General features: G+C 40.6%; 1 protein-coding gene across 1 annotated transcript in view; it reads left to right on the top strand.

Annotated features, from left to right (window-relative positions):
* Nucleotides 1-24,565, top strand: part of LOC132261198 (Krueppel-like factor 7) — a 141,485-nt gene extending 116,920 nt beyond the window's left edge. Inside the window, exons 2-4 of the mRNA XM_059759830.1 lie at nucleotides 7,086-7,734; nucleotides 8,519-8,650; nucleotides 20,683-24,565. Coding sequence (XP_059615813.1) covers nucleotides 7,086-7,734; nucleotides 8,519-8,650; nucleotides 20,683-20,858 — 957 coding nt within the window. The 3' untranslated portion in view covers nucleotides 20,859-24,565. The remainder of the gene's footprint in view (nucleotides 1-7,085; nucleotides 7,735-8,518; nucleotides 8,651-20,682) is intronic.
* Nucleotides 24,566-26,895: the final 2,330 nt, after the last annotated feature.

Genomic DNA, 26,895 nt, shown 5'->3' with positions numbered 1-26,895 from the left:
CTGTGCAATATTTCGGTCATTTCGCCCCTCATTTATCAGACGGCGCGCATTTTGTGCAATTGATTTCGATGCGCGGAGCTTCGTCCATCTTTAAATTGTCCAATTCTGAATAATTCCGCATAAATTTCTGGCCATTTGAGCACGACTATCATAAATTTGCGTGCAGTGGAAAACAATAATATGAAAAAGCCATGAGTTCCATTCATCTCTTCCACTGGCCATTTTTCCACATCCTTTCGCACAAATACGCAATTGATCAGCGGTTATTTGGCGCACTATAAAGTTTTTGGGACACATCAACATTCGCAAAACAATTCCTCAATGTCCCGCAAATTAAATGCTTTCTGCTGAATTCAGACTGAGTTTTTCATCCAGTCGGTGAGATGGCATGAAAATGAGTGAATGTGTCTCATAAAGCGGATGTTTCACACGGGAAAACAATGTCTTGTGACATTTTCCAGTGGAATCTTGAGAAAGTTTTGCGGTGGGAAAATTTCTCAAGTCAATTACATTATTCTATCAAAGTGATAAAGTAACCAAGAATGTCATCAAGTTTGAGTGAAGAACAATGATTTGGGAAGCTTATTATTGGGCTCTGTACAGTGTGCATATTTCATTCGAGGACTTTCCTGATAAGTCTTGGGTAGTGGAAAGTGCAAACTTAATTGACATGCAGAGGAAATTGCAGAATGCCACTCGTATTGAGTGTTCATCAGACTCAAGAACTGCGTTATTAACTCCTTTGAAGGCCCTGCGAAGTAAAGTTAAGCGTGGCATTTTTATCATAGTTAGTCCAAGAACATCACGAGTTCTCTTCACTTTCAATGCACATCTTCAAAGCTCTAATAGTCATTTTGCAAACAATTTCGCAACATCATCTGGAGAGAGTGTCGCCCAAGACACTCTCTCGCTCTGCGCTTTTCCATTTTCTCAAGGAGATTCGCCTGGGAAAGACCCTGGTCCATTTACAGGCGACAACAACAAACTGGATGCAATTTCGCTTCGTGATTTCCACTCGCAGCAGACTAAATAAATAGTTAATTTTTCACTCCATAGTTCTGTTGGACTGCCAGAAGTGCCAAAAAGTTTGCATTCATTTTTAATTCGATTCATATAATTAAGCGCACTCGAGGCAAAGTATGAAGAGCAATGTGACACCATGACAGAGACAGATTGTGGCAATTCGTCCTCCCAGTGTTGGTTGAAAAATTTTTCCCTCGCGACACAAGAGATGAGCTGGAGAAGAAGCGTAAAATTTTCCTATGCCAATTTGTGCCTTGTCATGATTTAAATATTAATTACTGACGTAATGATAAGGAATTGAACACGCAGGACAGAAAGATGTCTTGCTATTCATGCTTGACAAGTGGGTGGAAGTTTTCTTTCGGGGAAAGAAAAAAATTGCGCGCAATATGACTTCATCGAATAAAGCTTTTGACTGGGAATTTTCGAGAAGTTTAGATGAGTTGAAGTTGATGCTTATGTTCCGCTCTAATGTATGTGATAACATACAGCTTCTGTGGATGTGAATTGAATTGAATTTGGTATGAAAGAATGACGACAGATATTCAGGGCAACCGTAGAACTTATAGAACGTCTGCAGAAATATGATTTTTCCACTTTACTCTTCCCCAGTTATCGTTGCTTTCCTGATCGTCTGTTCTTTTCTTATATTTCTCATATTTTGTATGTGCTTCAATTAATCTCCATTCAGTTTTTCAAGTCGTCCTGCTGCATTCTCGCCTTGTCTTTCAACCTAATTTCCATAGCATTTCGCACCATTTTGTGCCGAATCTCCTCAAAATCTCGCTATCTGTGGTAGAAATTTCCTTCCTCTAAACGAATTTCATCGCAATTTTCCGCCCGTCGCCGCTGAACATCCATCCTGTCGTGTTCTCTCCTCGTTTAATTAACACTTTTCACGCATATTCATGAAAAATCCTCGCACTCCTCGCGCCGAAGGAAAAGGGCGGACAGAAGTTGAGAGCGATTGCGAATTGAAGGCGCCATGCATCGGTGATCAAAGACATCCCGAGGACGACTGGTCCCTAATGTATACATAATTACCATTAAAATTGCAAGACAAAGGGAGGATCTCTGGCGACAAATTGCCTTCCTTCTGAGGTTCAGGCTTTTTTTGCTCGGGTCTCTCTCCTTGTCTCAAAAGTTATATTGCAATTTCCTTATTACTGTCCCCATCTTCTGTTCTCCGCGGGCACTTTCTCGAGCAGCGCATTCCTCGTCGTGAGATTAAAATTCTCCATATTTCCCTTAATCGTCCTCGCTCAAGTCCAACTTCGCGTGAGATGGACACTTTGGCGGAATTGGCGAATGGGGTGAGAAATGCGGAAAGTTCCTGTGCGGAATCTCGCGCTTTTTTGGCGCAATAGACAAATTCATTAACCGAGTCTTGTGTAATCAATCGCTTTGCTCCTCGTGCCCTGGATTTCATCAATATTTTAGAGTTTAATTACTTTGGTTTGTTCTCCAATTTCCCCCCACCGCCAGAGACTTTTCCTGTCGCTCTCGGAGCGCCATTGAATTCACTCATTGCATATGCAAGAAGTTGTGCGGGGGTGGCAAACAGTGAAAAAGGGGGTAAATTCCAATTTAAATTTATTTCACAAAGACAAATTCACAAGAAACCCTCCCCATCCCCCCACCCCAAACCCTCTTGCAACTGTACAGCTTCATCTTAAAGCCATGACTATTCGAGGTGCAGAGATTACAGCAGAAGCACCACATTTCCATCGCAATTTCCCAACCACATGTGTTGCGTTTATATGCAATTTCGGTGGCACTTGAGGGCCTTCTGAATTCATTAAGACTAATGTAAGAATCTCTTGGGATTTGCTCCAACACCACACAACAGGCAAATTCTCTGCACTCGCAGACATCATGTCGAAGACAATGCACAAATCCTTTGGCAGCCATAAAACTCCACAGTCTCTCCTCTCTGTCAGACAACACATTCTCATCCCCATCGAAGCCGTGGCGGAGAAACGCCACAGTTTTTTATTTCCTCTCCCCATTCATCATAAATCAATTTATTCGGCATAAAAATGTTGCGAGCGCCCAAGTAAAAGGCATAAATTGCATGCAATTGAGCAGGGAAATCAATACGCGAGTCACCAGAGCTCAGAATGGATTGAATGGATGACGTAAGCCGCATGGTGAAAGTGTTCTAAATCTAAGATTGGCGCCGCTCTGCCTACGACGCTCGCGTGACTGCCGACCATTTGCCATGCTTCGCCCGACTAGACGGACTCCCGATTCGCTCCCCTCGACCATTTTTCCTTTCTTTCCACAACAAAGAACACCTGAGATTGAGCCTGACGTCACGGGGCGCCGATGTCGTAAATTGTGCCATCGTGAGCAAGTGTGGCAAGAATCGGAAATTGGGGAATCTCCAGAGCACCTCCATTGAATTCATTAACTGGCAGAGGACATAAAACACTCAATATCTGTACATCTGCTGGCATTTTAAATGCTAGTTAGACGTTCCATTTCACTGGAAATTATAGTGTATTGAATGCTGACACGAAATGCAGTGATTTATATTGAACCGCTTTAAGAATACTGCAAGTAAATCGTACTGTTTCTTCACTGTCCAAGTCTGCGAATCAATTTTATGCTTGATTTTATGTCTGTTGTCCTAGTTTTTAAGGATGAATCCGAGACATTTCTCCAGTAATTAACAGTATTTGATGAAACTTCTCTATTTTTATAGACTCGAAACCTTCTTATCCATGTATTGCGATAGAAGAAAAAGGGTGTGATGAACCCTTAAACTGTGTTATATTGCGTTCTAATATATAGACACGCCAACAAATTATCACATGTGACTAAGAATTGCTTTCGGAATTAAAGATTTTATACTCCTTTTGTCTAAAATAATCTGTAAAATGTCACTTCCATGCTCAAAACCCATCATTTTGTGTCTCTCTGAGTATCTGCATATTACAGCAATGTCGCATTTTTTGTCACTGTGGCAAACACTGGGAATATTTTATGCATTCATGGTGTTTATCCATATCGCAAAAACATAATGGAATAGTTGAGCTCTTTCCATTTCCATTTTTTTCCCCGCGCGCGGGGGCTTTTCGCTGTGATGGAGCCCACTATCAGTGTGAAATTCACACAGATTGCACCCGGGCAATTGATTGTAAAGTGTTAATTTAATTCCACTGCTCGCTCGGAGGTTGGGGAGAATGAATTTAAAATATTTATTTCCGATTTCCCGACTTCAAACGGAAATTTTATTGGCAAACAAGACACGTGAGTGAACAACGTTCACAATCACGCGGTGCATTTTCTACGTTCGTTTGACGGGGGCGGAAAGGGTGGGGGCGGGGGGGGGGGGGTGAAAAGGGCGGCGATATTTCTGTGTGAAATGGTGTATTACAATTGATGATTTGAGGGACATAAATTTTGCATCAACACATTTATGGTGCGCATTTGCTCGTACCTTTTCCACGCCAGTGCACCTCGTATGACTGATGGATGCTCAATGGTATGCATTATGCATAGTGCTGCGGCGCTTTCGCTGGGCGGGCACTGTAAGGACTGCCAGGACTGCTCTTGCCAACATGCAAATTGTCAGTTTACCCATCGCGATGCACTCCGCGGGAAATCAACAAGGGATTGTCACGAAGAGTCGGAGAAAAGACGTGCGAGTGTATCTTAGTGAGGATACCCAACAATTTGTCCAATTACAGTTCGGTGGCAAGAAGTGACGCGCACGTTCGCGCCGAAAGACATTTGATTGAGCCAAGACGCTCGCGAGAGATGAAAGGCGAATGTGAATAAATTTGGAATATGAATATTTTGGCACTCTTCGCTCACTTCGTCAGCACTGGGAGCTTTTCCCACCGCGAAAGCTCCATTTGCATGCTCATGGCGTGTGCATATGGAGCGCGCGCTCTTGCATAGCCAGAATTTGCCTGCATGTGTATATAATTTATCATGTAAAACGTGTTTTTGGTGAATAAGTATATTTCCACCTTCTATTCCATTTCACATCCACTTCCTCTGCATATTTATTGCAATCCGGAACACTTCAGCAGCTTTCGATGGAATGTGATATTGCCTGAGACAGTTCTTGGACATCTGACACTGTAGCGAGCCGTGCATATCTTTCGGCATATCTACAATTATATTTCTGCACATGAATGGACTCCCAACTCGAGGACATTTATTTGAATTTTTAATCTGATGTGCCGAGGCAAAAATCTCAGAGGAATGTTAAGGAATTCGTGACAGAAGAAAATTCCTGTCTCAAGAGAGGAAAAAGAGTTGAATATTCTTCTGTTATGTCAGGAATTCTGGGTCAAACGGTGATGAAGATTTGCTACTTTCTGCAATAATATACTGTCAAATAATTAATTTATGCCACGCCCACTGCAAAGCTCCGCCCTCTTTAATGATACTTCAACACACTCCGGTTTTGTGTTTGCTTATTAAAATACCCCTGCACTTCTTCTCAAGAATTCAATATTGTGAGAAGCTTTTCGTCTATTTCAGTGAAAATGCCGAAGCAGGTGAAAATACCCATTCGAGCCTAAATTATGTACAAACTTCCTGAAAGCCAACTCACTTCCGTGGCGAATGCCAGCCATCGTGAGGGATGCTGAGGACTTTTCCATGTCACGGGGTGAAATTTATGAAATGAAACAAAGATGATAAATTTTGAGCCATAAAAAAAGTCTGCGTGTATGTGGCAAAAACTGCAAACTTTTCAGCATACATCCAACTCTATCGCTGTGGTTTGGGTGGAATTTTGCGTCCTCCTTATTGGTATTTGGTACATAAAAGGGGAGAAAAATTATGTATGAAAAGTGCGAGGGACGCCCCGTGGGCTGAGAGTGAGAGTGTAATAAAATATTTCATGCATCATTCCGAAGCAATTGACATTTATGGACGTATTTATGGATTAGAGTATGTTATTCCGCCCTGCCAGTTAATAACTGACGAATCACATTATTGTGATCGAATGGCACTCCAGCACGATCAAAGGGCACGCTTGGGGAGTTGATTGGGGGCGGCGGGTGGCGGGTGAGGAGCAGCCAAAGTCGCTGCAATTTCCTGGGTTAGAAGACCCAATTCATTTCCCAAGCTATTCATGTCACGAAGAGCGTCGAGAGAGCGGATGAAATTGAATAAAAGACAACCCCAATTTTCGACACCATCCACCAAAGACATCATCAATATGTCAGGAGCATAGTTTTAAATTCAACTTCCAACTTTCAACTATTCGTGATGAGAGACAACGCAGAGAAAGTCTCCTAAGAGGAGGGTGAAAAAGTTTCCTTGTCAGGTTGCCTTCCGTCCGCCCTCGAAATTTCCCATCCCCGGCGCGCGAGCACGGCAAAGAATGGCCCGAAAATGGCCAAACGCAGGACAGCAGCAAATGGAATTTTCAATATATATGCTAATTACGTAATTTTCACTACCATATGAGCATCATTTCGGCATCACGGACTCACTGATGGCTGGCAAATGAAATATGAATAATTAATAAAATACAAGAAGGGGTCGGGAGCCCTTGTCCCCATTTGAAATGTAATTCACACTCATTACAGATTCTTTCGCGATAATTTATTGATAGAAAATGTGAAAATTTCCCGCGTCGACTGAGGAGAGTCATGCGCGAGTATTAAAAGGGAGATAAATTAATTGGATTTGTGTGGGTGGAGAAGAGACATCAATTAATATTCTGCTATTTCACCGGCAAGATCTTCCTGCAATTTTAACGAGAATTCGTTAAAAATTCACAAAAGACGCGTACCTGGCAAACAGGAAACTTCCATAGGATTTGCGGAGTGGAGGAGAGCTGAGAATTTGGAAATCAGATTCAACAATAACCTAGCCTGAAAGTCACGAAGAAGCCACGGAATCAGGAGTGTTATTTATAGACTTATTGTTTAATGTATAAACAGATTTGAGGTATTTCTTCACTTAAAGATCTGATTTGCATTCCAACAGTCTTTCTTCTTGTTTACATTCACATATTTGGTTACACAAATGCGAGACCTTTCAAAACACTGCGCAGTTTCTCACCCTGTTTCTTCCTCTTTTCCCGGCAGACGTGTTACGAGATGGAACAGTACCTCAAAGACGAGCCGAAGCTGCAGTCCTACAAGAAGCTCCCCACAGACTTGGACACGCCGTGGGACCTCTTCACGGCGCCCACCGTGTCGGCGTCGTGGAAGGTCGTGGACCCGCTGTGTCTGGACGAGATCAACCTGGGCGAGCGGCCGCTCGACTCGCTGTCCATGAGCTCGGCGTCGTCGGCGTGCTCGGGCGTGTCGTGGGACAGCAGCCTCAGCTGCGCCGTGGTGGTGAAGAAGGAGCGTCTGGACGACGAGTACGAGGACAACTCGGACGGCTGCGAGGAGCACTGCAAGATGCTGCAGACAAAGACGGAGAGCGCCATCGAGCTGAGACTCGTGGCGCGAGCCGCCGATCAGACTGACCTGCTGCCCACGCTCACGCCACCCTCGTCGCCGGAGTCCGTGAGGAACAACGGCGCGCCGGAGGAGCTGGCGCTGCTGGGCCACCAGGGCATCCTCAGAGTGTCTCCCAACGGCCACCTGCCCCGCAGTGCACTGGTCCGCTTCACGGCGGCCGGCAAGAACGCGCTCAGCGTCACCCGCTTCATCCAGGTCAGCCAGCGGCTGCCCTCGGGCTCGTCGGCTCGTGCCGCCAACTCGCCCAGTTCACCCACAGTCACAGGTCAGTACCGAGTCCCAGCCACGCCCCCAAATCAGCTGCCGAGAGCAGCTTTCCCCGAGGCCTGACAAGGCTTTCACAGTCCATTTTGCCAATGTCACCCACAGGATTACCATTTGCACAGACTTTCCGAGACATATTTTCCATCTCCACTTGTGACAAGGCGGGCAAAAAGTGCACTTGCGAGAGTGCTAAAGAGGTCGAATAAGCCATTCGACACTTTTCCAATGTTTGAGAAGCACTCAGCCGTAGTGCGATTTGAGAGTTATGCAAAATTCAATTCCTCCGATTTCTTCAGGATTTCTCTCATTGCATTCAACACGGAGGTTTTTTCCTGCTTAGAGAACAATTAATCTAGATTCTAGAATTCATATTTGTTGAACTATTTTACAAACTCTTGTGATAAGTTAATCCCATATTGTACAATTGCACCAAAATTCTAATCGTTCCAACAGAAGAGTGAATTTTTCTCTGTGCAGATACATTCTAGTGTAATCTGTCTGAGAACTCATTCACCATTTCATTGAGGAGAGCCATAAAACTGAGCTCAGTGTCATCTCTGACCAATTCGTACATTTCAATGTGACGTCAAACTCCTCACTTTGTTGATTGTTTGCCCACGAGAGTTGTCCCTTTTCCTTCCCAGTGGGACAGAATTAGATTTATCTGCAATTCAATTGGTGGTGGTGAGGGTGAAAGTGCACAAAAGCTGTGGGAAATCATGATGAGAGGGTTGAACAACCCGAAAAAGCCATCGCTAAACAATGTATTTCATTGTGAATTGCAGGAAAACATCACCAAAGACAACACGACCACAGTCCAGACTCGAAGCGACGGATACACAAATGCCAATTTCTTGGTTGCAAGAAAGTCTACACGAAAAGCTCACATCTGAAAGCTCACCAAAGAACACACACGGGTAAGTTTTCACTTATATTTCACATTCATGTGCTGCCAAAATGTCGAGATGAGTGAGGAAAAGTGGATGAATTTGCGGAATTTTGTGGAATTTCGAGAGCCTTTGATGCAATATTGAGATTGTTTTGGGGTTGAATCACACACATATGTCTAATATCACGGAATATGGATTGGAAATAAAGTTTTTATTTGCTGCATCGATATGGGGTATCGAATAATTGAACAACTTTCCTAATAACACGAGAGCGAAAGAGATTATCAATGGGCGATGGTGCGAGAAGGAGTGCGAGACGCTTCGGGAAATGGGGAAAAGTTCCGAGAGAAAGATGATAGTTAATCCAAATTACACAGCATCTTGTGTGCTTCTCTAATTCAGAGACTATCGATTGCGAGAAATGCTCCACGTTTTCCCATTGTTTCCTCTCTCTCAAAGCGCTTTGCCTGAAGAAATCCATCTATCGGATTTGCGCGCTCATCTCTGGAAATGATGTACAAAAATTTACCAGCCAAAACACTCGCAGATTTTAAATGAATTCATCCTTCAACCGAAGCCACCATAAATATTCCTAATCGTTATTAATGTTGGTTGGGATTTTAGGCCACAAAAATAGACATGTTTTCCTTCGACATTTTCAATGGCAACAGCAAGAGAGGCGATATTTTCCCTCCGTGGATTGATTGATGAAGCCCACCAGCGAACGGAAGGCAGAAGATATTTGATTTATTTGTACTTCATTAGTGGGAAGGATCAAGTGCTTCTTTCCACTAGGCAAATGTTTCATTTGCAGAAAGTTCACTGGCTTTTGTGCCGATTGTTGTTGTTGTTGCTCCTCTTCTTGTGGCTCTGCGATGGAAAGTTCGCCAAGAGCCCTCGGTTGGGTGTCAACCTTCCCTCTGTGCGCCTTCCTTCCGAATCATTTAGGGCCTTTTCGAGGTGTCTGACTGCCAAATGGCTGTGATTGCTGAATGGGATTGATTATTCTTTAATGCCACCCCTTTTGAATTCACCCAATTCGCCTTCCGTTCACCAGCGAACACAAATGAATAGATAGAAAAGTTAGCATCTTTTGAGGCACATTTCCTCGCCACAAGTTTGGCAAGAGTGATTGTTTTACTTAAAGATTTGAGAGAAAACATTGCGGCAAAATGCTTGAGAGAGCGTCACTGAAGCGCGAGAATCGCGTCAGAACTTCGATTTCAATGGCGTAAAAGCACGACTTTTGGTGGGTTTTTGTGCCCACGAAAGGTTGAAAGTTAAGGGAAGATTTTGCAGGGGAAAATACAGAACAGCATTGATTGGTTTGATTCCCTAAAATTCATCCACGAAACAAATGGCGGAAAATCATTTTCTCTATGTCAGTGTGGCAAAAAGTGAGGCGAAGGAACACCTGAAATCATTCATTCTCTCTGTGTGTCAGCGGAAAAATTTCCATAATCGTGCCGTATCGCGAAACACAATCCTTTTCCACGGGCGAAACAAGAATCCGGGACCTAATGAATCCTTGAAGACATAAATTAAATTTTCGACAGAAGGTCTCATCAAATATTGACCAAGGAGAAATTACAATAATGAAAAGAAATAATACGGAATATGAGCGAAGCTGCGAGAGACGGAAAAGTTGACATGCACAAATATTTTACCAAATATCCTTTTGTTTGTTGACTCGTCATGTGAAATTTCTCTGCGCAGACTTTCCGTTCTCCCCCCACAAAATTTTCACCCCGGCACTTTCTTCAATATTTTAATTGTATTTGTATCGCTGACAAATTCCCAAAGCTAATGTTTTAATTAAGCTGAGTAAATTCTGGTGATTATTCTCCGAAGGAGTTTTTTATTGAATTAACCGCGCGCTGGGCTAAATATTCAGATTGAATTGCTTCCCCGTGGGATTTGTGGCGTGGGCGGGTTGACAGTGTGTTCAATCTGCAGATCGAGCCGGCTTGATTGACGGTTTAATCATTTTGCAGCGGCCGCATATCAATAAACACGTCTCGAGTGTCCGTCTTGATTTATAGGCGTCCTCAGATCATCAATAATTAACTCCTCGCCAATCTGAGCAATCAGGGAGGAGATGAATTTCACATCAACAAGCGCAACATTTTCCACTCACACACGCCGACGAGCTTTTCCCAATTGAGCTTCCAACTGCGCGCATGAGTTAATTTCATGTGCATAATCACATAATTAGAATATTATCTGGCGGAGACTCGAAGTTCAGGGAATTTTCCTAAGCCAAACAGTGACGGAAATTGATCCAGTGCTCTAAGCCCAAATTAAAATTTATAATCTCGTTTTTCAAAGTCTTCTCGTCGGTCTCGTCTCTCAAGGAATGCGCCACATATCTCATGTGCCCAAGTTTCTGTGTGTGCGATGCAAAAGCCCTCCTTAAATGCTCTCATGCATTCTGTATGAGCATTATATGCAGAATAATTCAAATTCCCACTCGGTGGGCTTGCGAATATTCACCATCATAACTCCTAATTGGTCTGTTTTTACTTGCGCATAGACAAAATTGAAAATGTAATAAAGCGGAATTTCCACACCGGGGAAAATTGCTTTGCATTATAATAATTATATTATGGAGTGATTCAAGTTTTAATTACCAGCCGCAATTTGTATTTGTTTGTCCAAAAATTCTACTGCATAATTAAAACTAAATCATCGATTTGGTTTTGCATCAAAACACGCGCGCAATTTGCCATCTCAAATTTAGCATGAAGAGCGCCATAAAGAGAGGAAATGATGAAATCGGAAATTTTCGTGTTTGACTCTTTAAAATGGGTGAAATTGCGATTGAAGCTGTCAAACACGCCTTCAAAATCATCCCCACACCCCGTGGAAATCAGACAAATTTTAATACACGCAAACTTCTTCGAAGGTTTTCCTTAACTATGTATGAAAAGCGGAGTGATGAGAATCAATATTTTTAATAAAATAACTTAGGGGCGTCTGAACGGAGACTGTGGAATCCGTCGCCGAGATGAAATGCAATTTTGAGACATGATGAACTTTATTCCATTCTTCAACTTTGATCATTAGAGAGAGAGTTGGAGAAAGAGCGAGAATTCCAGCAGTTGTAGTGACATTTTATTAATTTGAATTTTCCCCCGTCGCCGAGCTGAGATTGTAGACGACGCGCTAATTGGAAAAGTGTGCACCATTGACACTTCCGTCTCTCTCTCTCCATCATTTTTCCTGTCATCCTCATTTGCATGACAATGTCTTACGCGCCCTCAGAGCGTCGCCACCCTCATTATTGCCAACATGGATGCTACGTATCCGCCAATAAACGAGTGAATTTTATTGTATTCCACTGAGTTGTACTTAATAAATTTGCGGCTGCGAACAGGGGATGTACATATAAATTAAGGGGCTGCCAAGCGAGGAGCTCCAATTTGACTAATTTCTAATCTATATGCAAAAGGTGTTTTCGGAAATTTGCTCAAAGTGATAGATAAACTCCTGCGGTAATATACGCCCTCTCTTCCCTCAAAGTTTTAATGATTTTGACATGGTTTTATATGGTAATACATGGGGATTATTGCACGAGTGAGATCCCACATACAAAATAAGAAGTCTCTCAACCCCAACATCACAATCAACTACTTCTTCGGCAGCCGCGCAAGCTTCAGTGGCGTTGTTTTGTAAGCAAATGAAAGCGCTCCTCATGCTAATCCCGCCAACACTCAACTAATTTCGCACGATGGCATTAATCAGCAAGAGGATTTCCGGTATTGATTCTCACCCAAGCTTCTCAGGGCTCCAGCCATGCCGATCAATACTGTATTTGAGTAGGAAACTTTGAAGTTCAGAGTACAATTTGAAGGGTTTTCAGCAATCTTATTCGTCACACACTGAAACTCATACATTTTTATGACTAAAAGCATGACTTTCTGGCAAAATCAAGACGAAGAAATAAGAAAAATGTTGACTTTGCATGTGGAGAAGTGTCTTAAGAATGCACAAATCCTTCACAATCGCAGCTGAAGAGAATCTAAATGCCAACTAAACTTCATAAGATTTCCTCATAGCAAGAATTCGGCAGGCTTTGTGCGCTCTTCTATCGCGTTTGCCCTAAATTCTGGCAAATAGCTCAGGATTTTTGCATAATAAACTATTTAGGATGACATAAAATTTCCCTGCGAATGGCTGAAATTTTACCCTCTCGCTGTTGAAAGTTGAGGCTGATATCCGAGGAATTTCCATCGGTACAAAGTTGAGAGAATAATATGGAATTTCTATCAAGGTAAATTATTCCAATTATTTCGGGGTTGTATGAAGAGCTCCAGTGAAGCATCTCACCGGGGAGCCTTTTAAGCGATTCGCCTCGTTAAGGATTACAATTTCTGCGGGAAGATAGTTTCACTCAATGTCGACGGGGGTGAGAGACAAAAGATTCCTGTGGGGGTGGCAAATTAATCAACAGGTAGTTCGTGCATATGTAACTTCATACTTGCTCTAATTGAGGTGCGCTCGTCGGGAATTCTTCCACCGCGGTGACAATGCGCGAATTGACAGCACGGCGAAAAGGCTCGTCTGACCGCAAATTGTCAACACTTTTCCGCCCATTTCGCCCGCGCAGCGCTGGACATGACAACCCAGTTCACCACCGAATAAATCAATTGGGTAATTGCAAAATTAGTCATAACTCAATTTCGGTAATTTTACAATTCACCACAAAGTGGGTGGCCCCGAATTTGGGGGCGGCGAGAGGCGCCCCAAAAGAGCTCTTTAGTCGTTGACTCATTGTGAGCAAAAATGACCCAATAAATCAATATTTACAAACATCTTGTAATATTTTGCCGGCAGGACTGGCAGTCATAAATCAAGGGCGGCCGGAGGAGAGGGTGGAATTCGCTTCTCGCACAATGCCAGAGCATAACTCTCAATACAAAAGTTATGCAGGAGCGATGCTGAGTGGGTGGCAAAAGTATCGACACCGAAATTCTTCATTCAATACCTTTTTCACATTGGCGAAATGCTGCCGGAAGAATAAGAAAAGGACGTGTGTGTGTGTGGAAAATGCCGAATCGAAAATATTTTCTATGCCTCCCCCCCACCCCTGATTTCCCATCCCGAATTTTGGCCTGGAATTGGGATTTTCAGGCGCTGGAGGAATTCAAAAGTGTGCAGAGTTGCACAATTAATTTCCTTTTTTCACCCCAAATTTCCCATCGCCCATACTTTGAAATATATGCTTAGGAAGTCTGATCGTGTTTGTGCCTGCATCTCATCGTGGAAAATTGTCTCTCTGTCTGCAAAAGAAGTGGCACACAACATACTGTCAATACACTCCCATTTCGCGCCACCGGATCGAATTACTCACCCTCGAGAGCCTCGCAATGGTGTTTTATGTGTGATGTTTCCAATGTGTGTACATTAAATATATGGAATTGCATTCGTGTCACGTTCCACATTTTTTTTAATCTTAATACACACTTCCCACTGTAATATCCCTTATTATCGATACGATCCGGCCGCTGATGTGCCACATAAATTGAGAATATTTGCCACAGAAATAGCACTCTTTTTTCGGGGCGAAAAGTACACTCGCGATTCTCGTGAAATGGTCGAGATTTATATTTCCGAGAAGCATATTTCATAATGAGAGCATAAATAAATAACTATGGTTATTGCGTATGCCAATATACCAGGACAGAATTGATCGAGTTGCAAATTTGTTTATGTCATGTATTTGTTAACGAACTTTATTAGCACATATTAATGAATTTCCATCAATAATTGCTACCCTATATGCATTGAGTGGATGAAATGATTGCTTTTGATGCTAAATCATGCCAAATATTCACATTTCAAAATGCTATAATTGTTAAAATGTGATTGAAATTGAAATAGTAGTTATTGTATCGAATTTAGAAGATGTTTTAATGGCAAAATTGGGTGATTCTAGTGTTTAAAATCCTTTTCAAGAAGTGGAAGATTGCATTTTTCCAGCAGTCTATTTCCGTCCTAATAATATTCATGAAAAGCCCCCCGAAAGCTGAGCTCAGTTGTGCTGTAAATTCTGCGTGAATGATGTCAGAAGAGCGTTACAGACTGATTTTCGCGGCAAGTCTATGAGGAGTGGCGCGAATCCTCGTGATACTGAGCGGCTGTGACGAGTGTTAAATTCCCGGCAAAGACGCAGACACGCGTAGTTCTTCAGAATTTCTTGTTTCGCCGCACACCGCATGATTTATGTGGTGTTTTCCTCTAACCGGAGTGCGAAAAAGAATGAAAAATGGGGGTTATTTTTCTCTCTTATTTCAAACTTTGCTGCAAAAATTCCCCAACTTTAATCTCTCTGGGCGTGAGAGGGTGAGATTTCCTCAAATCCAGAGGGAAGTCCATATATTTCTGGCGAGATATGTCTTCGCCAAGCCCTCCCCAAAATGTGCCACGAGAGTGAGCAATTGTGCTCCGGAATTACTAATATTCACAGTCCGAAATGCACGAAGATGTGTGTTGTTGTTGTTTTGCATAAATTCCGTCACAATAGAGGGTTTCTGGGAATACGTCAATAGAAGCGGCACTCGTGCAGTGCGAGCTTCGCCCCAAACATTTTCTCTCTCTGTGCTTCACTATCGTTTAGTAAGGGGAAAAGGCTTGAAAGCCTCCGTGCGGAGTTGGGAAAATTGTGAAAAGATGGTGTTCCAGAGACCCAAATGTGTTTCCAATATATGGATTCATGAATAATTTTGCATTAATATTAGATGATTGCCAGAAACGAGAATCTCAGCGTAAGCTCAGGAGATTTTGCCAAAAACTAGCGTCATAAAAATACCATTTCCAAGTGTGTCTGGGCAGAAGAAAGATTTGTCATTCCTTCGCAGTACATCAAATCTTGCGCTCTCCGCAATGTCGAAGACGAATTAGTTTTCTGTCTCCTTCGCCAGACAATTTGCATATCACAACAGCACAACCGTTGCTTTTGTTCTCGGATTATGAAGAAGTGAATGAACCCCCTTTTTTCGGAAAAACGCCACTCAGCAGTGCGGAGTCTCCGTGAATTTCCACTGCATCTGGAAATTTGATAAATAAACGCTTAAAGTTTCCATCCTTAAACTCCGCATCGCAATAAGCTCACAGTTGCAACTGCCAAAGAATTCATGACAAGACTTGAGAGCTTTTTAGCCACTCCAGAGCCGGTGAATATTTACACTGACTTTGGCGCGGAAAAATCCTTCAGCTCCTTTGCATTCTGGCTTGCAATTTTCCCTGAGTTTCCTGTAAATGCTGCTCGCATTTCCAACTCCTTCGCCGGCGGAAGTGGAAAACTTAGAATTCGCACACCCACTGCATATAAATCAAGCTTTTTGAGATGCGAGGAAGCATTTTTGGCATCTCGCTGGCAAAAGCTCCACATCTAAGCTCTCTGTTTGGAGGGCGAACGCCCCACAATGGTTGGGGGATATTTTAATTATTATATTATGAGCCATTTCGATGATTATTTCGAAACACTCATGCCGCCCGTCTGCGAATAACTCCGCCAGTAATTAATTAAATAGGGAATCAAAACAGGACTTGTGTACTTTCCTACTTTTCTCTCCCTGCGGAGCAGAAATAATTCACACTAACATTCATCATATTAAGTGGGTCATTATGATTAATGATTAACATGCATGGCGGGAAAGACACAACGGCTTTCATTCACTCCCAGCGCGAATTACCGACACTGCGACGATGAGTAGACAGCAGACCGCAATTGTCGTGGAAATGCCGCTGGATTTTCCATCCGACTCTTGGCCAAGACGTGGGCGATACTGGGAGGAAATCGATGCACGGGAAATGCCTCAATTTGGTATTTTGCTCGCGCCGCGATCTGCGCCACCCTTATCTCCATGCCGGTGGCTTCTGCGGCTCTCCTCCGCCTGATGCGGCCACTAATCGACGAACCACCCCCAAACCCTCGGGCATTACGTCTCTGCCGTGCGCGGAACGTGACCAGCGAGGGAAATTCTTCACTCGCACGCGAGAAATATCAAACTTCATAGATCATTCGCGCTCTGCATTCCCTCAATGGGAGACACACACGCTGACGCCAAGGAGTTCCTGGCGAAGAGCCGGCATTTCTGCCAGCACGAGCTCGAGATTTATCAAATTACGCAAATATTTGAGGCCATAACTGGAACTGTATCTCGGCGCATATTGGAAATGATGTTGGAAAAACTGGGAGTAGCTTTAGTCGAGTGCTGTTCGCGGGAAAAATCTTCAGTTTCAAGTGATAAACTTCAAGACAGAGATTACGTTTTGTCTTCAGAGAGACTTCTTGCGAAGTCATGCGATGAGATATTATGAAATCATCACATTTTGCAGCCAAAGTTTGAGGAATTATAACATTATCTTTTCCATTTTATAAATATATACACACAGAATAGAAAAAAGAAATTCATGGAATTTCATTTTGACAATAGTTTTCGCATTTTATCTCTATGAAAAGAGATTTTTTTTAATGTGAAATCACTTCAAATCACATTTCAACATAATTGTGAATTTTCTACAATTCAAAGTCGAGCGGAAAGTTTTGTGCAAATCAAATGGACTCTCAAGTAGAGATGCACTTGTACGGCAAATAAAAGTTTGAAGCTCATCAAAAATTGTATGCTATCGAGTTTATTAGCAAGAACATAATCCGCAAATCTAATCTCTTAAGCCATATCATCTTCTCTGCTCTTCGCATATGTTCTCGCTGAGCTTTTTCTCCTGGCAAAAGCATAAAAGCCACAGTTGCCCTTTCAGTGACTCTTGCATACAAAATTTCTCTCGAGTGATGAATATCTGCTTGAAAATCATTAACTTTATATGGCGCCCACGAGGGGAAAAACTGAATGCAAACCACACACTTTTGCTAAATAAACAGGTCAGGAAAGAGGATAACGCGAGGTGAAAGAGATTCACTTTTTTCAGCTCCAGCAACTGAAGAGCTTTCAACTTGCAACTGGAGGCGTTTCAGATTTTTTTGCCCCTTTTATCTTAAGCCACGCAAATTAAGTTACTTGTATTTTGCGCTGGTGCTTTTTCTCCTTCCTCTCATTCTGGGGGGGGGGAAAGATTTTTATATTGTTTTTGCCGTGTGACGCCAACAAAAGGATAAAATGAATGGCGAAGAAATTGTTTGCATTGCACTGGATGGAAAGTATTTTGGTGGAAAATGCGGAGAGCTTTCTGAAGAGCGAAAGAATTGTTAGAAAGTGAAGAGTGAATATCTCCAAGGCGAATTCCTCGGAAGTTTCTTGAGGGGGTGGGAGAGAAAGGATTGTGTGGCTATTGTTATGCCAAGTAGAAATTATTTGCACTCTAAGAAGTAACACAATTTTGATGCAAATTGCATGAAAAACATTAATTGTATCCAACGTGTGGCTCTTCAGTTGACTTTATGCGAAGCTTTCGCATGAATTTCCAAGACTTTGCGAATACATTGCTATAAATTTCACACAGCGCGCAACCCTTACATATGCTTTACAGCCATTAAGACGCTGCCATAATGCTGTGAATGGAGTGAAAGTTTATGGAAAATTATTTCCCAGTGAAATTTCAATTTGCTGAGTGTCTCTCGTCGCCTCTGCTCGCAGTCTGTTGAGCCCACAAATTCGCCTCTTATTAATATTATACAGCATCTCAGCCAGCGCCAGTCGAAAACCTTTGAATGGATAATTCTCTGGCGATATTCTGTGGACATTATTCGCATCATTGCGCTGCAATTTAAATGAATCCATGACAAAAGAGGCACAGTGACGAAATGGGTCTAATTAAAATGGTCTCTAGGCTGTTTTTCGTGCCACCATCTAATTTACTGTCTCTCACATAGACGCGATGCGGAGCACTTTTTTCCCTCTCTCGCACCCATTTTTGGCCCATTGACTGTACATATGGCAGAAATATATTTTGCGGAGTACAAACGACACGTACATAAAATTTTACTTAGGTCATAATTAAATTTTGTTGTGTAATTCCGACGAAAACGCCATAAAGGGAGTTCTTTTTGCTACATTTTATAGCATTTTCTGCGTTCATGCCAGTGGTCGCCACTGCACGAGTGGGTGACGTTTCGGGGGTGATGTTTTCACCGAGACATGCCTCACAGTGTCCACATTGTGCCCTGGGGAGCACTGAGTGGAGGAAGATGGCAAATGAGCACCGGCTCTTTCGCCATGGAATTGTGGCACAATCGACCTCAGCTAATCACCGTCCGGCAAATAATCCGGCAAGAATGCACTCACAGATGCTCCACATTGAGAAACAATCGCAATCTAAGGCAATAGACGGCAAGTGTTTCCGTGGAATTATGTGGTTAAAAGAAGCCTCGAGCTTGTTTCGTATTAGTGTCGTTTGCAGGACCAAACAATCCCTCTCTTCATACTCGCGCACATAATTTAGAGCGAGATTACTCGATATTAGTCGCACATTGCTCACTATGTACATATAAAGTGGCTGATAATGGGCTATTTTGTGTTTGTCTTGATTCCAGAGGGTCTTCCCTCTTGATCTATTGTCCCCGAAATCTTTCAAATGAAGTGCGCCCTTCCGCCTGCCTTTCATGCTCCAAAACATTGGCAATCAATTCGAGCCCTTGTTCGACCGCTTCCTCGCCAGATCCTCTGCCGAAAGTGGACACAGAAGGAGGCAGAAATCAATGGTCGGGCGGTCTGAATTTGCCTCAATTCATCAAATGGTTGATCCTTGGAAAAAGAGTTGCTTAAACTCAATTTATCCCTTCTCGCATCTCCGCTTTCATCCATCGTGTTTCGCCAAGGATGAAGGGAGAGGCCGCTTGTGGGCTGCGTAAAAAGGAGAACTTTCATTTGATATAGTATTTATATTGCTTCCATTTTGTGGTCAGAAGTAAATTAATGAAGTCCATGTACAAAAGTGAATTATTTCAAGACATATCATCTACCCTTCCGGCCACTCTGAGACGATGAGAGAAACTGACTAGTCCTCATGCTTCATTGTCTCTCCCACTTTGCCATCCTCTACATTCGCTGAGGAAGTAAACACCCCACGAGGGTGGAATGGCAATAAAATCCCGAATAACATCCCAATACTCACACAATATCCTCCCCCATGTCTTCTGCCTTGTAAGATATTCGCCCCAGACACTCGGAATGTGCGCCCGGGGGTGAGATTGGCCGGTGGGAGGAAAGCCAGGGCGAGAGAGAGAGAGAGAGAGAGCGACAAACGTCAGACTGGAAAGCGAACTGCCGAGAGACTCTTTCAAATTGAATAATGCTGGTCACTCGAATGATTTGTAATTGAGAGTCTTGGGCTTCGAGGGCGGAAATCTGCCTGTCAAGATGGAATCCGCACAGTTGCTAATGCGATTCCGCAGAAAAAGAGGAAATGGATGCTAAGTGGAATTTAGATAATGATTCAATTTATTGCCCATTTTAATTTCTTGAGCAAACTCTCTGGATTTCTCATGGAAAAAGGATTCGACGAACAGCGTCTGCACTTTCTCGGTGGCAAACGCGACATTCGGTCTGTGGGAGGAAGATTTGAGTCTCTCGAACATCTGCCGTGTCATTGAATATTTAAGATTTGGATGAAAAGGAATTTTAAACAGAAGATGCTGCTAGAATATGCATGGCTTAAGTGTGCATATATAAAGTCTGTGGAACTAAATCATGTAAATTTCGGCTGTGATATCGAATATCATCAGTGTTTCTGAGATTTTCGAAGCCCTCTAAAGCCAAAAAATATGATGGTTTCTAGTTAAAAATAATATAGAAAGTTTCTGAGAAAGTCTGCAACTTTCATTCTCTTCAACGGAATAAACTACAAAGCTAAGTGATTTCATTTGTTGATTTGTCGATTTCTCTGTTTAAGACTGTTTCCTTGACTGTTTATTCGTTTTTATCAAAAGCAAATTGATGGATTTTAAAAACAGGAAGAAAGTGTTTAAACACTTGAGAAGCTCGCCTTGTGGCGACATCTAGTGCCAACTGGTGATCGCACGATCGAGGGTTTCGATCGTTCGCGCCAGTTTTTTCTCCACTAACTTGATTAACCGCATCTTTCTCTTCTGTTTGCAGGTGAAAAGCCTTACAAATGCTCGTGGGAAGGCTGCGAGTGGCGGTTCGCGAGGAGCGACGAGCTGACGCGCCACTACCGGAAGCACACGGGCGCGAAGCCCTTCAAGTGTCGCCACTGTGATCGGTGTTTCTCGCGATCGGATCACTTGGCGCTGCACATGAAGCGACATGTCTAAGCATTGGCATACACAAACGTCTTTTTTTCCGCGATATCACACACCGGATTCTCTTCCATCCCAATTCTTTCCTCCGCCGGACCGTGAAACGTCAAATTGACTGGAGAATCTCTGTCCGGGTAACTTATCACACTCATTCAAAATTTGTAACACTATGAAAAAAGAAGAAAAAAAAACATGAAGGAGAAGAAATCAATTTATAGCACTTCACCCACGAAGAGGGTGAGAAAATATGGCGAAATTGTATAGGAAACAAAAAAAAAATATGTGTAAAAAGAATAATCGGAAAAGGGGTGGTTTGAAAAATGAGCTCATAAGTGAATCAAAAACAATCATTCTGACGGAAAATTCAAATTCTCACGATGTTAAGGTAAATATTTAAATGTCATTGCTATTTATTTCCTCCCCACAAAATTGGCACGATTTTCATTTCTGATATTTCATAACATGGCGATTAAAATTAATGATAAATATAAATGGAAGAAGAGAGACAAATTTCACTGCCATTTACTTGAGGAGTGTTTCGTTGAGGGGCCAGTTTATCGGTTTTAAGTTGTTACAAAGTGTTTTTTTTTTAAGTGAGTAATTTTTTTGTACTACTTTTGTCTTTTTTTGTACCAGATGTATTTTTATATGTTCTAAGTCTAGCAATATAGTTTGATAAGTTTTTACAGAATAAAACTCCCTTTTTTTCTCGTAACGACTTGAATTACGCGCGATTTTAGTTTGTAAGATTCCAGTGGAATATATAATTTAGGATCTTCGTTTTGACGATTAAACGCCAAAAAAGTCTAATATCACTGTGTAAGGAATACAGCAACAAATTTATTAGTTATAGTTACCAATAGTATAATGAAATTGTACTAAAATTTCATTGCAATGTTCGTTCTATACTTATGAATAGCATTTAGTTCAAGTCTCATGCAAGCGGCTTTTGATTTGTTACATATATGCTTTCTTGATTTTACTGGCTTTACTTTTTCATTTGAGCGCAGGTAAGTTTGACTCAGGCTTCCTTTGTTTCGAAATTTTCCGTATTTGGCAAATATTTTGCTCCCCAAAGCGATTTTGCATGCAAAATTCTCAAATAGTGCGTGCTCTCTGAGCCAAAGCTGAGCACTTCGAGAGCACAGTTTTGTGTTAGGCAATAGAGCAGGATAAGAGGAAATCCTTTCAAGCAAGTGAAAAAAAATAGCGTTATAAAGTATTTGAGACCCAATAGGAAGTATATAGGAAAAGAAGTTAGAAAATGTAGAGAAAATCTTGGAAGAAAATAAGAACAGTCGCTGTCGTTTGTGTGATGCAATTCTGTGATCCGCATATATATTTATACATAAATATATATACACGTATATTTTTGGTGGCCATAGAAGCCAAAAAACAAGAAGAATAAATCATACCTGTAAGAATTACAAGAAGATAGGAAGATACTTCGATATTTTTAATGATTAGGTGGGCAAGATGTGAGGATAAGATTTGGTAAGATGATAAGGCCGTAGATGCACAGTTGGTGTGTTTCTCTTTCTGTTAAGCATTCAGTGATCAACACTGCGAGAGGACATTGTGAATGTGTGGAGAGACTTTAGATAAATATTAGATTTGACAGGAATCAAAAAAGTATCTGATGTAATGAGAAACTCTAGCATTTAGAAATATTGTGAAATTTTACAACAAAAGAAAACGGAAAAAAGGCAACCACTAATTTTCATACAAACATCATCGCATTTCATTGATTTTTCAAATGAAACATTCACTGTTTAATCAGATCTTTATGTAATTAAATATAATTGTTCTTATAGTGTAATTTTTCAGTATATCATCCAATTTTTGCCACAAATCTCGAGGTGATCATTTTTTTCCCATGTAAAATTGATGTGTTTTTCGTAAATACTGCACAAACGTTTTTAAAGAGTAAAAAAAAACTGCAGCAGCGCACCCTTTTCCAAATAAATGTAGGTCGTGACATAGCGAGCGAGCGAGAGAGAGAAAAAGAGAAGAGAATTAACAAAATTAATGTGTCAAAAGTATTAATTAAAGACTGCTGAAGGACGATCCGTTGGTTTTAAAACTATAGGAGAGATATGAATGAAAAAAGTCAAAAGTCATACCTCTTATATTTACATAGGAATACATCTTAGTACGGAAAAATATCTCTTTTTATACATACAGGCAGAAGCGCGATCGCATAGAGAATTCCACTGATCGCGGGCAATAGTTTATAAATAACGTAACAAGGAAGAGAACTTCCTCTCCATTTAGAGAAAGAGCGCAATAATATAAACCTTTGACTATTCATATAAAATAAGGCAATTGATCAGTTTGAAGAAGAATATTCTTTGTACATTTTTTTTACCACTTTTTGCAGGCAGATCGACAAGATTGCTTGACGATCGCTGTGCCTACTCAAAAGATCGCACTTACCACTCTGCCAAGTGGATAAAGAATTACTTGAACAACATCTTCTCTGAACTGATTCAATGCCAATCAATGTTCACACAGAAATACAGCCGATCGATCAGATATTTTGGTAGTTGACAGAAAAAAAACCAGCGATCTGCAGGTGAATAAGAAATTAGCAAAGAAGTCTTGCATAGTAAGGAAATGAGAAAAAAGAAACTTAAAAAGTCATTGTACATATCCAAGAAAAAGAGGGACTATTGAGAATTCGACGAAAATATAAAGGAAAAAAAAACACATTGACAGTCAAAAGGAAAAAAAAAGAAATATGAAATGAAAGAAAATCTTCCCTTTTTTTCTAAAAAATAAATTTAGAGGTGATCGGTTTCGTGATATCCAATTGTTTTTTAGCTTACTGTACAAAATGAGAAATGAAAACAGAGGTAAATTCTTAGAAAATGAATAAAATTTAGTAATAAAGTGCAGTGTTCTGTGGAGTTTGAATGATCAACATGGGCGAAGATCGCTGATCTTCCCTTTTTGCGGGACAATTTTCTCCGTCACACGATCAACGAACCAGAGGCGCAAGTTTGCGCAGCTGAAAATGACGATCCAACCCCATTTTGATCGCAACTTTTCAATTCAACTCTGACTGAATGACCTAAAAAGAGAGAAAGATTAATAAAATTATAAAAAAAAGATGCATTCATTGTATTAAAAGTTCTTCCGATAAGAGCAAATAAAGTAGCAAAGAAATCAAAGAACAATTAGAGAAAAAAAAAACAGTGAAGACATAGTAAAAGGAGTAAAATTGAAGAGTAAAAAAAACATGAGCTAACAAACATATTTGATAAATGTATATTGTACTTTATACATTGCATAGTGAAAAGAAAACTCAAAAAAGATTGAAGAGATCATCGTGAAGTAGTGAAAAGAGGGTGAAAATATAGTAGAATGTAATCATAGTGGTTGATCGGATTGTAAAAAGCAGTGTGCAATGATCGCGAGATCGCATGTGAAGATCACAGAAATGGTAATTGAATTTCAAAAGAAAAAATGGTCATGAATAATAATCTAAAACAATAAAATAATGAAACGAATTTTATACACGCTGAAAAATCATATGGATGTGTTTTTGACTAAGAAAATGTGTTTTAAAAAAGCCCTACAAAAAAAATCAAAGGAAATTTTGTAACTAAAGACATGATGAAAGGAAAAATTTCTCAAAAATACTTATAAAAAAAATGATGATAAAAACCATTTTACCTAATGTGAAAAGTAAAAAAAAATAAAAGGTAAATAATAAAAAATGAAAGGAAAACTAGCGAATATGGAAGAAAATTGTGTGTTTCTATACAATATTTTGATTTTCTAAATAAAAAAAAAACCTAGTAATAGTGAGATAATGAAACTTGGAAATAAATGAGATGAAAAGGGGAGAATTTTAAGGATAATTTTGAAAGTATATTGTAATAATCGATTTTTAATAAAAAATGAGATGAAAAAGGAAATGAATAAAAGAGAAAAGAATTTTAATATAAAGAAAAAAAAACCCATGAAGCAGTAGTTTTTAACATAAGTGTAAGAAAGGAAAAAAAATGTAATTTTAAGTGAATGCGTGCATAAAATGTCAAAAAATCCACATGATTGTGAAGCCAAAAGCATAAAAATTTAATTTTGCTGTTTGTATTCTTTGTTTTCTGTTCATTTTTCTCTTCTTGAAATTGTCAAGAACAATGCAAACCACAACATTCGTTCAATGACGCCAAAGGCGAGGATCTTCACTCTAAGATCTTCTCCGCGAAGCGCTCATCTACTCAAATTTTTGACTTAATACATATATGTATGTAGCTCTCATTCATACATGTTGTACATACGTATTTATTGACTAAAGAAAAATGGAAGAAAAAAAAACATGAAAGAAATGTTACGTTTTGCATAAATGAAATAAGAGAATAATTTAATGAAAAGGAGAAAAAAAAGAGAGTAACAGGCATTAATGTAGCAAAAAGTGTGTGTATTTAAAAGGAGAAGTAAAAATTTATTAGTTCTTAAATTACTTAACTGGAGTAAAAATGTTTTCACTAAGTAAAAGAAGAAGAAAATGATGAAAGAGAAGAGGATAATAAAGGAAGAAAATCAGTAGAGAGAGAAAGAGAAATAAGTTTTTAATTGAAGGAATGTGAAATTTTGCTTTATTTCAAAATTCTTAAGTCTTTAATTAATTACTGTATAAAAAAAGAGAGAGAAAAATAGAAAAAATCAACGATATCTCGCCGACATTCAAAGCAAAGCTGAAAGGAGTATAAAAAAAGCGAATTGATAAGCTAATTGTAATACTTTTAAGTAAATTGAGTGTTAAGCTGGAAGATGAAGAAGAAAACTATATTGAAGACACTTGCAAAAGTCATAAACTTTCTTATTATAGGCAAAATTATTTTCTCCTCCCCTCTGTAAATATCATTTTCACTTCTGTAGATAGAGAAAAATTCACCCAAGATTGAGATGGTCATGAAGAAAACTCACTCTATTTGATAAATTTTATTGTCATACGTTTCGAGAGCTATGCTTCCATTGTTATTTTATCTCCATTTTTATTGACTGTAGATGAATAATAAAAGAGGATGAATATTGTGTATTTTTTACTTGATCCTTTTTGGATATTTTGAGAATTTTGGCGATATGACGGCGAGATATTCTCATAAATTAATATTAGCTTATATTCTGCTCTGTGCAAAAATAAACGTACGTTCCTGTTAAAAAAGAAGCGTTTCTTTCAATGCAGCTTTCTTCATTTTCTGCGAGTCCTTCTGAGGATTATTCGGTCGTTAAGTCTGCTTCGCGAGAATTTCCATAGAAACAAAGGTAGGAGAGTGAATATATATGATGATAGGGCTCAGAATAATTCTCAACATTCGCTCAATTCCACCTCAATCGCTCAACTCTGTGAGGTTTCGCCGCATGAAAATATGCACGTCAACCCTGCAATTCGAGGGAATGCGCATAAATTAGCATTTCAGAGAGTCGCCAGAGCAGGTGGAGTGACAGTAAATATGTGTGTCTCTCCATGAGTGACAAATTCTGTGCCTCTGTTGATTTCCGGTGATTTGCAGAGGCGACAAATCAAATTTCCAAAATATGGATTTCCTCGCACGCTTCCGTGAGCTTTTGGGCGTCGTGAAGCTGCGGCTCGACCATGTTTTCCCATTAAATTTAGCACTCCGGAGAGGATCCGAATCATTGCACAGGGAACATCCCGACGCCCTTCAATCACTCGCCTCTGGCTTTTGATTCATGCTGGGCAATTTATTTTCTTAGGAGCACTTTTCCTGCCACCCCTAAAAAATTTGGGTCAAGCAGATGAGGAAAAGGCTTCTCTTCAGCCCTCCAATAATAAATTATTTTATATTGAGCACCATTTAATTCATTACATAATTTATTCACTTCCTGCGAAAATATTCATGACCGGAAGCCTTCTCGAGTGAAATGTGCTTTTTTGGGGGGCAGCGCAAGAAAAGTTTCTCGCAAACAACTTGGCAGCGATGCTGGGCGTCTCTAAACCACGAAGTTAATCGCGGAATGGCAATTTTGACCCTCTTTCTCCAGCCAGGATAAACACAAGGATAAACACATAATATTT

This window comes from Phlebotomus argentipes, unplaced genomic scaffold (genome assembly GCF_947086385.1).
Source record: "Phlebotomus argentipes unplaced genomic scaffold, Phlebotomus argentipes genome assembly scaffold_18, whole genome shotgun sequence".
NCBI classification, from domain to species: Eukaryota; Metazoa; Arthropoda; class Insecta; order Diptera; family Psychodidae; genus Phlebotomus; species Phlebotomus argentipes.
This window is presented reverse-complemented; position numbering and strand designations above follow the sequence as displayed.